Source organism: Vipera berus (assembly GCF_964194415.1).
Source record: "Vipera berus genome assembly, chromosome: 2".
NCBI lineage: Eukaryota > Metazoa > Chordata > Lepidosauria > Squamata > Viperidae > Vipera > Vipera berus.
Window position 1 is genome coordinate 31,086,841 of NC_138203.1, and position 12,172 is coordinate 31,099,012.

The following is a 12,172-nucleotide window of genomic DNA, read 5'->3' on the forward strand; positions in this document are numbered from 1 at the left end:
CAGTTGCCAAGTGCCTGAATTTTTGATCGAGTGACTATGAGGATGCTATGTTGGTTGTTAAGTGTGAAAAACAGTCATAAACCACTTTTTTCAGTGCCATTGTAACTTCAAATGGTCACCAAACAAATGATTGTAAGTCGAGGACTACTTGTAATGGTATAGGAGGTTTATTCAAAAGTTTTGAAACTGGAAGAGGTTCATTTAAAAAAAATTAATGTGTGTTAAAATGTCCTTTTTCGGTAACATATAATAATTTGTTCATCATGATTAATTATATGTTTAATTACTATGAGTAGATTCTAGTGGGATGTTTGTTCACTGTAAGCAGTTTCTGTAAAAGAAATTTGTTCCTGCCTTCTCAAAACTGACCTAACTGACCAAATTCTCGGAAATGGAAAAGTGAAGAGTATATAATGAACTGCAGTGCACAGGGACAAAGAGGTCTAACCCTTTCATTTCATTCTAGTACTGATGATGTTACCTAGTTGGGAATTGAAACGTCTGCAAGAAAACAAGCCAGCTCAGAGAGCTTGGTGCCTTTTATTTCCATCCAATTTCAATTAATTTTAATAAAACGTATGGGAATGTTGAACTGGATGAAATGAGGAAAAAAGCAAATGTATTTTTCCCATTGTAAGAAAATCCTAGTTGTCCTAGATTAGTTATATCTTAATAATATTTCATCTAAAACATAGATTCATTTCCAGGAACATTACAAGCATCTTCTCTGAAGAAAAGATGCCTATTTCCTTTCCTTTCCTTAATATATTATTTTTAAAATCTTGCTCTCTGGAATGATTCCTTTGCAAGAAATTAGAAAGACTTTAATTAAATTGTCCAGGACATTAAGGTTATTATAGTATGTGCACAGTGCCCCACTGAGCATTGGATTTATATCCAAGTAAATATAAATTGGATAGCACTTTACATATTTCAGAGCTCAGCTTTCGCTTTATTGTAGCATACAGGTTGATTGCAAGAATATTTCTGAGTCTGAGTCATTTAGTTTTGCTAATGGCATGCAAAAAGATGAAAAAAGTTTCTTCCAAAGTGTGTTTTATTGTATATATTTAATATAGAAGGGGTGTGTGTGTATATATAGAGATGGAGAGAGAGTTTTATATGTACTATATCCACATTATATAGGGCGGGATATAAATGGAATTAAAAAAAATAAATTATATTCACTATATTCACACACACACACACACGTATGTTTTTGCCATCTTTCTAAATAAAGGACCTCTGGGGGAAGGTGCAAACATATCTCTCCTTAGAAATCACATTCCACAGCCTATGAGCCATACAGGTAAAGATCTTTTTGTAAGGCGATTCAAGTTGCTGGCAGGGGGGCTTCAAGTGGCCTTCTGCCCTTCTAAATAGCCAAGCGAGTAGGTTGCTTCAGCATATTGATACATATATTTTGTCAGTTTTTAAAAACTGAAGCACAGTATTTATCTTCTCTATTTCTTTCAAAATGTTTGTTTCCCATTTATCTAAATACTGCCCTGTAAACCGCCCTGAGTCCTTCGGGAATAGGGCGGTATAGAAATTTAAATAAATAAATAAATAAATAAATAAATAAATAAATAAATAAATACATACATACATACATACATACATACATACATACATACATACATACATTCCTTGATGACAAGAAGTCTATTGAATGGCTATTAAAGTAGTAGAACATTCTTCTGATATATGGTTTTTCCTAAGCAAAGATAGGTGCTGCAAAAAATACTAGCTTTAAAACCTCACTGCATTAATGGTTCATACAGAAATCGCTAGCTAGTTTGTCGCTCTAATGAAATAAAATATAAAATATATAGTTCTCTCAACAGGTCGGGATGATAAGCTTTAAGACAGATGCATACATTTTTATTTACTTATTTATTATGGGAAAGTTTTACAAAGTTTGCACCTAGGATAACCCTCATTGTGCTCAATAATTTTGCTTCATCCAAATGACAAGGGAGATGGGCAAGAAATAATAGCAAGAATGCTGAAAATTACTACTACATAAACCCCCTGAGCAGGGGGTTGGACTAGATGACCTCCAAGGTCCCTTCCATCATCATCATCATTATTTGCAAGCCAGATATCTGACCTCATGAAAACCCTTTTTTAAAAAAGAAGGAAAATTATGACATGAGAATGCCCACTTCATGCTACCACTGATTTGTCTATAATTTGATTTAAATATGAACTTGGATATTGCAGCATCAAATTTTATTTTAAACAAAGTTATCATGTACAATATATGAAGCACAGAAGAAAAAAACACATACACTTTTGCAGTTGATAAGGGAAACTTGTTCGGTATTTTAAATTTAATCAGGTGCATTATATCTCAGGCTTTTTATAGACTGCAAGTATAGCTAAATTTTGTTTGTTTGTTTTACAGTTTTTACACTTCCAGATCTTTGTGAGCAGTTTTCACCTCCAGAAAATGCACCACCTCTTCTTGTGAAATTAGTGGAAGCTATTGAAAGAAAAGGTATGAATAGGGTAGAATATAAATTTGAATAAATTAGTATAGTAACCTGTATGCTATTAAAACTCACATTAGTCTATGTGTAACTTTTCACTGGACTAAACAATCCATTGTAGGGCAATAATGTTTGTATCATGGTACATCAACTGTGCTAACTTACAGAATGTGTCCAAAATCCAGAATCTATGACTCCTGTGGAATTAAATGCAGTTAGTGAGTTTATTAACATATTTAACAAAATTTTCCTAAAACAGGTAAGAAACAGACATAAAATTGAAGACAGTGTACTTTGCTTAATTGAAGCAAATTATTTTGTCTCTTAGGTTTGACAAAAGAATCTCTTCTATCAAAGTTAATCTAAGTTACCTCACACACCCATTTTTCTTAGGAATGGTACAAACAAAACAATACAGGGATTCTCTCTATATGTGTGTGTGTGTGTGTATATGTGTGTGTGTGTGTATACACACACACACACATACACACACACACAGTGTCTTGGGGCTCAAGCACAAATAGATGCGATATGACTAGGAACAATACGACTGGCTGAGGGAGGGGCGGGTAGACCGGTTACGCGCTCGATGAGCAGAGCATTGAAACAGCTAGCTACATAAGCAAATCTTCCAGCCACCAGCTTTCATTCTGACGACGTTGGCAGAGGACCGATGAAAGCTTAGTATTAAACAGTTTTGTTTTTATATTTATCCCGGAGTTCAGTGACTTTGTTGTACTTTTGACTCTCTCTCTCCCCTATTGTACCTTCAAGACAGCGTTTTCTTTTGGTGACTATCTGGACTAGTCACTGCAATTTTCTTGGCAAGGTTTTTCAAAAGTACTTTGCCATTGCTTCCTTCCTAGGGCTGAGAGAGAAGAACTGGTTCAAGAGTATCCAGCTGCTTCATGCCTAAGGCAGGATTAGAACTCTTGGTTTCTAGCCTTAAACCGCTCCACCAGACTGTTTCCTCTCCACCAAATTATCTCACTTTATCACTTTATTCTTACCTTGATTTAAAACTTATTTTGCTAAGTTTTTCAATTGATACTGAAAAAAAAACATTCACTATTGGTGATGGTGGAAAGAGTGTAAGGCAGTTGGATGACATTTCTTAGCATTGTGCTTGCTGCCCACAACTTCTCTTACGTGGGCCAAGTGTTAAATGGCAGCAACCTCAAATACTTCCTTTGATACGAAAATAGTACTTGTGCTACTTTCAACACATACAATGCTAGTTACATCAGGGTAGAAAAGAAATCTTGCTTGTTTTACATTGAACAAGGTATTCACTCCCAACTTGCCCTAGGTTTTCTCTGTCTCCAAGTGTATTATACAAAAAGGGATATGATACAAATGCACAGATTAAACTTTTTGCAGTCAGTTGTTTCTGAAAAACAAAAGGCAAAAAATTGCCACAAGAAACTGTTTTATATTCAAAACAACTTTATAAACTAAAATTAGGCATTTCAGCTTCTGAAAGCAGGGACTCCCAGCTTTTCCAAACAAATACTCAGCCAAAGATGGAAACAATGCTACCTTTTCTGAACAAGCAAACGAATGTTCAGATTGCATTCTGTTACGCATCAATCAAAATATTAACTGCAGATAGTGCAGCTGGTCCTCATTAGCGACCAAAATTAGGACCAGCAATTTGGCTGTTAAGAGCTTCAGTCATTAAATGAGACATCACGGGACAGTGAGTAGCAATTTTATTTCTGTGTTCTCCATCAACTCTGCTTATCAGATCCCTGCTGTGAAGCACATGAATGGCAATCACAGGACACTGGAGTGATGTGACCAGTGTAAACGTGATGGTTGGTTGCAAAACGGGGGGGGGGGAGTTATACCAACGTAACTTTGAGTGGTCACTAAATGAAGCAGTTGATAAGAGGACTAGCGATACTGCTGTAGTTACAAAATTATGAATGAAGGCTAATGGGGGACAAAAAAATATCACTGAAAGAACAATCTTTATAACTTCAAATAATTTGATTTGATACTTTCTGCAGTGCTCAGTTCCCTTTGCCTTACTGTATTTGATTGGATACTTGCAGTTCTATCTACTTTTTATGTATCCTTACCCTTTATTCAGGAGCTCAAGGCAGCATTCATATTACTACCATTTTCTAGTAACTAGTCGGTATATAGCGCTAGGAATGATTCGCTCAAAATTGGCCTGCCTGTGTGTCACAGCAATTGAGGGTCCTACATTACCTAGGTCAGGGGTCCCCAAACCCTTCTGGCTCCATGGACCAGCAACAGCAGCAGTGAAGGTGTGGGGGAAAGGGATAATTGCATGCTCAACTTAGCTCCCATGCGCAAATGAAGCTTTGTATGCTCGCCCACCATGGACCAGGAGTTGGGGAACCCTGACATAGGAGATCAGATCCTCCTCCTTCTCTTTCATTATTATGATGCTGTAAATAGTTCTTTAAAAGTTAAAATAAGCTGCAGGAGACCCTAAATTAAATCTCAATCTATTACAATAGAAAATATCTGCCTTTCCTTTCTAACTGAAGTAGAGTATTATTGTAGTGGTTACAACCTTTAAGTTCTAACTTAAGATCCTCAGCACTCCTTTTAGGAACTCATAAACTTTAAAGGTTTGGTTTGGTGGTTCTTTTTTATTTTTGATATTTGTTTTGGCCTTTCTCAGGTTAGAATTTTGGATATAAAACTAGATTAATAATGTTACACAATCAAGAGTTTGCAAGACATACTGTGTCTGCACAGGAGAGATAGAGAACATAACAATACAAGAACATGGAGGAAATGTAAACAACCGAAAGCTACAGGAGATTTTCAGCATCATAAAACTTACTATATTCTTTTTTTTTAAGGTCTGGAATGTTCATCATTGTATAGGTCACAAGGGTCAAGCAGCAGTGTTGAATTAAGACAAATTATTGAGTGTGGTAAGGACAATTATTTTCAGAAATCAAACTGGGTGATAATTTAATTTCACTGTAATTTGCTTTCAGATAGCAATGCCATTTATTACATTTAAATTCCATTATGTGGGATATATCAAATACTATGGCAGAAATAGTATTTGGAATAGTGGTAGAGTGAAACCTCATTAAATGGACTAAGGATAGGGGGTGCTTGTTATTAATGACATTCCAGTAAATTAAAAAGTAGATCATAAGAGACCCAATCATAGAATCTTTGAAAATACCACTATCCTTACCAATAAATTATAGTTTGCCTCTAGAGGAACTTGGTCATAGTAAAAACACATCATCATTACAAATGTTTCTGTAAACAGTAGAAAAGGTTCAAGGCATTCCCAAAAGTAGCCCCTGTCACCTACTATACAGGGAGTCCTCAGTTTAATGACCACAATTGGGACCAAAATTTACATCCTAAATTGTTGCAATCATAAGTCAAGTTGGACCCTATTGTATGACAATTTTTGTTAAGTGAATATAGCTAACCCGATGGCTGTTTTTTTGCTAAAAATCAGCAAAATTACAAATCAATGTTACTGCATGGCATTGTAACTGATCATAAATGTGAGTTGGTTATCAAGCACCAGAATTTCAATCATGTGACTGCCGGATGGTATGATGGGCATTAAGTACAGATTGTAAGTCACTTTTTCTAAGGCAGTTGTAACTTCCTGTTGGTCATTAAATGAATGGCATAAGTTGAGGACTGCTTATAGTAGTGTTTTCCAGAATTTACTCAGTGGGGATTCCCTTCCTAGAAATAATTCTTGTGAGAGTTAAATGCAGATATTGTTCAACACTGTTTGTTGTGGGGAGGGCAAAAGAGTGTGTATCACAAATAAACTTGTGTCATGAAGCCATACCCAACATTTTGATAAAACCGCAGGTTGCTGTAGATCAGGAATGGGCAATTAATGTCCACAAGGGGCCACTTGAGAAACTGGGATTGATATGGAGGGCCACTGCCCCATCCCCTGCCGGACAAGGACAGCTGAAGGGCTAGAAGTGGCCCATGGGCCGTAAAATGCCCAGGTCTCATCATTCATTTAAGTGTGGGCCTCCCTGAGTGAAGTTTAGCTCTTGGAAAAATGTATAGTGCATAATATGTTGGTGTGTCTGTGTTTTTTAGAGGTTTCTTCAGTGGATTTTGATGGAATTGAACTTCACATTTTAACAGATGCATTGAAGAGGTACTTTCTCGACTTGCCAAATCCTGTCATTCCAGCATCTGTTTACAATGAAATGATTTCTGTAACACAAGGTATGTTTATAAATGTTTCTTTTGGTAGAGTTGGGTGTTTGAGGAGCCTTATTTTTACAGGGCAAGGTCATTGTGTCAGACATGACATCTACATGATTACATCATTGTGTGAATATTATTTTGGTCTGTTGTGGGATGCTGATGATGAGTTTTGTTTCTTTTTCCAACATAATAATGTAAAAGGACATTATTATAGCTTCTTCCGTTATATGATATACAAAAATTGGGATTATCGGCATCTAATCTTGTTCTCTGGCATGCATACCTGTAGGATACACATGATTGAAAATGTATGTGTACATTTTAAAAACGTAATGTACAATAGATCTTAGTGTTAAGAACTCCATGTAACCTGGCGAGTATAATATTCGTTCAAACACTGGTTAACCAATCAAGGATTCATATGTAGAAAAAGCTAATTGTTAACCTTTTATCTGTGTGCACAAGGTAAATGTATTAGCTAGACATGATTCTGAAGTCCATTTGCAATTTTGGATGCAGTGCAATAAAGACTTAGAGATAAGATTTGTCTCTTCATTATGAATTCAAACTGTGGATTTAACCTTTTCAATTTTCAAATTCAGTTGCTCGTTATAGGGACAGGATACAACTTGCAAAGTTAGAATTGCGTTCTTGAAAGTTATCTGCTACATCTCAGAAATTACCCAGTCACGTGAAGTGAAAGGGAGATTTCTACTAGCATTAACTGAATGTTTAGTGGTTTTCATCTAATTGTATTTCAGTTTCAATCTGACTTTGATACAATTTATTTTTCCCATCCACGCTTGTTTAATTTTTCATTGTTTTAAGGAAGGAAAAGTGTTTCAGTTTATATTAAAGGGATTGATGTCTTCTTGCAAAATTGATGGTTTTTCATGGCTGTTTAGAACAACTGCTGATGATTTCAAGTTGACGAGGGTATTTTTTTTTCCCCAGAAGTACAGAACTCAGAAGAATATGCTCAAGCCTTGAAAAGATTCATCATATCTCCTAACATACCTCAACAGTATTGGCTCACACTCCAGTATCTGCTTAAACATCTCTCTAGACTTTGCCAGGTCTCTACCAAAAACCCTTTAAATGCAAAATCTCTGGCTGAAATTTTTAGCCTTTTGCTGTTCAGATCTCCAGTAGCCAGGTAAGGTGCAAGTTCCTGAGTCTTGGTAATTATACATTTTTCTTCAGTGGTAATTATAATTTTTTCCTTCCAACTTCTGTTTTATTTTCCTGTAATGCATGGTCATTTTTCTTGTTGTTTTTTACAGCTCTGACAGTGATCAACATATAAAAATATTGGAAGTGTTAATTACAAGTGAATTGAACGAGAGACAACCTGCACCAGGTAAGAAAACATGTATTTTGGAAACTTTCTGAAGTCAGTGTCTTTGTTTTCTTTTGCAATCAACAACTGCTACATTTGATGAAGTTAATGTCAGATGGGGGGGGGTGCATTTCTAAAATAATATATTTATTTGCAGTGTGATTTTTTTTTGGCTAATATCTGATGTTCTTTTATTTATCACTTTTTTACTTGATACACAGTAAATACTTATTTGCTTCTTTGAACAATTAGGTGTTTGTCATAGTGTGCAGAAGGGAAATAGCAAGGACTCTACTGAAAGTTGTTTTTGTCAGAATACTAGCAGCGAGTGCATCTTGGCACAAGATAGTTCAAAGCTTTAGCTGTAATCTCTCTATAAGCTATGTGGAGAATAAAAACTACCCGCAAGGTAGTTTTGTGGGATGTGTTGGACTGTGTCCAATGGTAAAGCCATTTCTCGTGGTATGTAAAGATTGTGTATTTCCTACTAATCTGGTTTAGATTTATCATCCAAATATAACGTGTGTGGATATATCCCATCTTAAAATCAATAATATGGTCTCTATTAGTTGTTTTACAATAATATTGCAGTGAATATGTGTTTTCTCGTGGATGTGGCTTTAAATAAATTGTTATAAATATTTATTATATTCTGTACTTAAGAACACAATTGTAACTGCCAGTAGACTACATATTAGGTGTAGCCCACTGAGTAATTGTAAGTTGGATTCAAATAACTTCTTTGACTTGAACTTCCTAGATAGTCATGCAAAAGCTATAAAGTTCTTCCAGTGCCATCATAAGACTGTTGTTTTTGCACAATGGCAAAGAACTTGCTTCAGTTAGGGTTCATAGCTGATATTCTGAGTCCTCTGAATACCAATCCTTATGCAACTCTGATAGCTCCCCTCAAACATATACAGGGGGGACATCAGCATATTTGGTGAACCTTTCATAGATATAGAAGGGTTTATAGATGTTCAAAGGGACATGGTGGCTCAGTGGGTTAGGACGCTGAGCTTGTCGATCAGATGGTCGGCAGTTTGGCGGGTCGAATCCCAAGTGCCACGTAACAGAGTGAGCGCCTGTTATTCATCCCAGCTTCTGCCAACCTAGCAGTTGGAAAGCATGTAAAAATGCAAGTAGAAAAATAGGGACCACTACAGTGGGAAGGTAACAGCATTCCGTGCGCCTTTGGCGTCTAGTCATGCCGGCCACATGACCACGGAGACGTCCTCGGACAAGCGCTGGCTCTTCGGCTTTGAAACGGAGATGAGCACCAGCCCCTAAAGTCAGAAACGACTAGCACGCATGTGCGGGGGAACCTTTACCTTTACCTTATAGATGTTCAACAATACTTAAGGGAAAAACTGCTATATAACCACGGAGAGGTGCATACCCAGAGGAGAGGAAGGGGAAATATATGATGGAGTGCTTCAAATGATTGCAAACTGCAGTATTTTATCATTGGTTTCATCATTTTTACATTTTTGTTACTGATTTCCTTAAAGCCATTGGTCAGACATGTGCAGCCTATTTCAGCAAAAACATTTATATATGATATAATAGATTCCTTTTAACACAAATGCAATGCTTAGAAAACATACTGAATGAACTCTGTTTAGTGAAAGATGCAACATTTCACAGCATAAAGGTTTATCTGATTTTTTTGAGCGTCAAACATAAATGTTCCTTTAGCTCATTTACTTGTTTGCAGAATGATTTTCTTAAAAGCAGAATTGGTGCTTGATTGATTTTAGAGAACAGTGGTATTTTGATAATTATAAGTTGTAAATAAATTTTGTATCTATCTAGATATTTGTGTTGCAGATTCTAATAGTGGCCTATAATTTTTAGAGAAATCATAGGGATTATGGTAATGGTATATATGAAGTAAAAACTATCTGTTTAATTAACTAAACAAAAATTATTGATTAATTGGACAGCTTGTTTTTAATAATGCTAAGAATATAGGTGGTAATAAAATTCCATATGCCACATACAGTCCTGATAGAGATTATATCATATGCTGCCATAATGCTAATAGTTTTTCTCAAATCGGATAGTGTTTAGTGAGACCTGCTTTGTGATGTATTCTTTAAGCTATACTTTTCTTAGTATTGTCCTCAGTTTTCAGACAAAAGTGTTTTCTCAACCTTACTAGACTGGTTAGGTATCCTTCAATATAGGAAAGTTAGAAATCAGGGAATATATAGGTAAACACAAATAAAGGAGTTCCATAAAGATGGTGAATACTTTTTTGGTCTGCTTCTGATCTCTGGAGGCCAAATTGTTCTTTCTTATAATGTAGTCATTACAGTTTAACTATTCCAGGATTTTTAACTAGCTACTAAATATGAGCATAAAACATGGTGAGAAATCTATTTTAGTGCACAGTAAATTAAGAAAAGCATACAAATAAGTCTTATTTTAAAATTTATGTATAATATACGGTATTTTAATGAAAACTTTGGCAAAAAGGAGAAAAAAAACTCTCCCCAAAGATTAAGTTGTGCATACCTATCTAGAATAATCTCTTTGGAATATAGTTGGATTTACTTTGTGTAAGTACACTTAGGATGCCCTACCACAGGGGTGTCAAACTCAATTTCATTGAGGGCCGCATCAGCACTGCAGTTGCCCTTGGTGGGCCAGGTGGGTGTGGCCAGGGTGGGCATGGCCTACTGGGTGGGCATGGCCAGCTCTACATCATTCGCATCAAGGGTGCCAATGGGGGCCTGGGCAGGAGTGGGACAGATCTGAGGGTCTCTGGCAGAAGAAGATGGGACCGGGGCAAGTGCCAAGGCATAGTCCACTGGAGGAGCCTCACTGTTCCTCTCAGGCCTTGGGGGGGGTTTGGACAGTGGCGTGGAGGTCAAATGCCCAGCCCAGCCGTCAAGAACCCATGGCACTAAGCCCAGCTCCACTTCCCCAAGGTGGCGCCCAGCTGCACTTACCTCCTCCTCAGGCTGCTGTTGCTGTGCTTGTTCTCCTTAGCCAGGTTGCTCATGATGGGTACGAGGGCAAAGTCAAGAGGGAGGCCCACTCCCTCTCCATGTGAGGAGACCTGGCTTTGTATCCAAAGCTTCCTTAGCAATAGGATCGGAGACCCCCCAGGATAGGCCAGGAGGAGGGGGCAAGGGGATGGTGAAAGGGCAGCAGGGCAGGACTAAGGCAGGACTTCCCTCAGACCCTTCTTCTTCCTTCCTTCCTTCCAAGAACAGAGTGGTAGGAAAATATTTGAGATGAGGGAGGGGGAAAAACAGGCAAGAAACGCAGCTGGGGAAGTGTCATCCTTCATGAGGAATGAAGAAATGCACCATCACCTGGAAGACCTGCACAATGCTGCCCAGCCCCCAGCCTGCCCAGTTTTGGCAGGCAGTGGGACACTTTCCTGACAGTGCCGAGAGGCTGAGCTGAGTGGCACGAATCTGAAGAGAAGCGCAACGCTGCCCAGGCCCTAGCCTGCCCAAAGTAGGCAGGGTCATATGCTGGCCACTTCCAGGTGATGGTGCATTTCTTCATTCCTCACAAAGGGTGATACCTCCCCAGCGTGCGCCCAGGGGGCAGTGCCGACGCGGCATGGGCCGGTCCCTCACTGTTTCTAGATGGCCTTGTAGAGCTAAGACTGAATGCATTTCAGCATAGATGACCACCACGAAATTGTACATTGGCTTCTGGCTGGCCTGGGCCGGGGCCAAGGCAGCGGGGGCCGTTCCCTCACTGTTTACAGGATAGCTTCACGGGCCGGATCTGGCCCCTGGGCCTTGTGTTTGACACGTCTGCCCTACCAGGAACTATATAAGGCTGTTGTTGTTGTTAGTTGCAAAGTTGTGTCCGACCCATCGCAACCCCATGGACTTTCCTCCAGGCCTTCCTGTCTTCTACCATCTTCTGGAGTCCATTTAGGCTCACGCCTACTGCTTCAGTGACTCCATCCAGCCGCCTCATTCTCTGTCATCCCCTTCTTCTATTGCCCTCAATCTTTCATATAAGGCTGCAAAACTGTGTAAATTGATGCTTGTTCTGTATCAAATTAGTGGTTAGGCACCAGGCAAGAAAGCAGGAAACTGTGAATTCCAGTCCTGCCTTAACCATGAAAGCCAGCAGAGTGACTTTGGGCCAATCAGCCACTCTCAGC

General features: G+C 38.2%; 1 protein-coding gene across 3 annotated transcripts in view; it reads left to right on the top strand.

Annotated features, from left to right (window-relative positions):
* Positions 1–12,172, top strand: part of PIK3R1 (phosphoinositide-3-kinase regulatory subunit 1) — a 67,184-nt gene that overhangs the window by 35,445 nt on the left and 19,567 nt on the right. For all 3 annotated transcript variants that reach the window (XM_081316497.1, XM_081316499.1, XM_081316498.1), the window contains 5 exons: positions 2,411–2,503; positions 5,339–5,413; positions 6,579–6,710; positions 7,647–7,848; positions 7,976–8,052. In XM_081316497.1, coding sequence (XP_081172623.1) covers positions 2,411–2,503; positions 5,339–5,413; positions 6,579–6,710; positions 7,647–7,848; positions 7,976–8,052 — 579 coding nt within the window. The remainder of the gene's footprint in view (positions 1–2,410; positions 2,504–5,338; positions 5,414–6,578; positions 6,711–7,646; positions 7,849–7,975; positions 8,053–12,172) is intronic.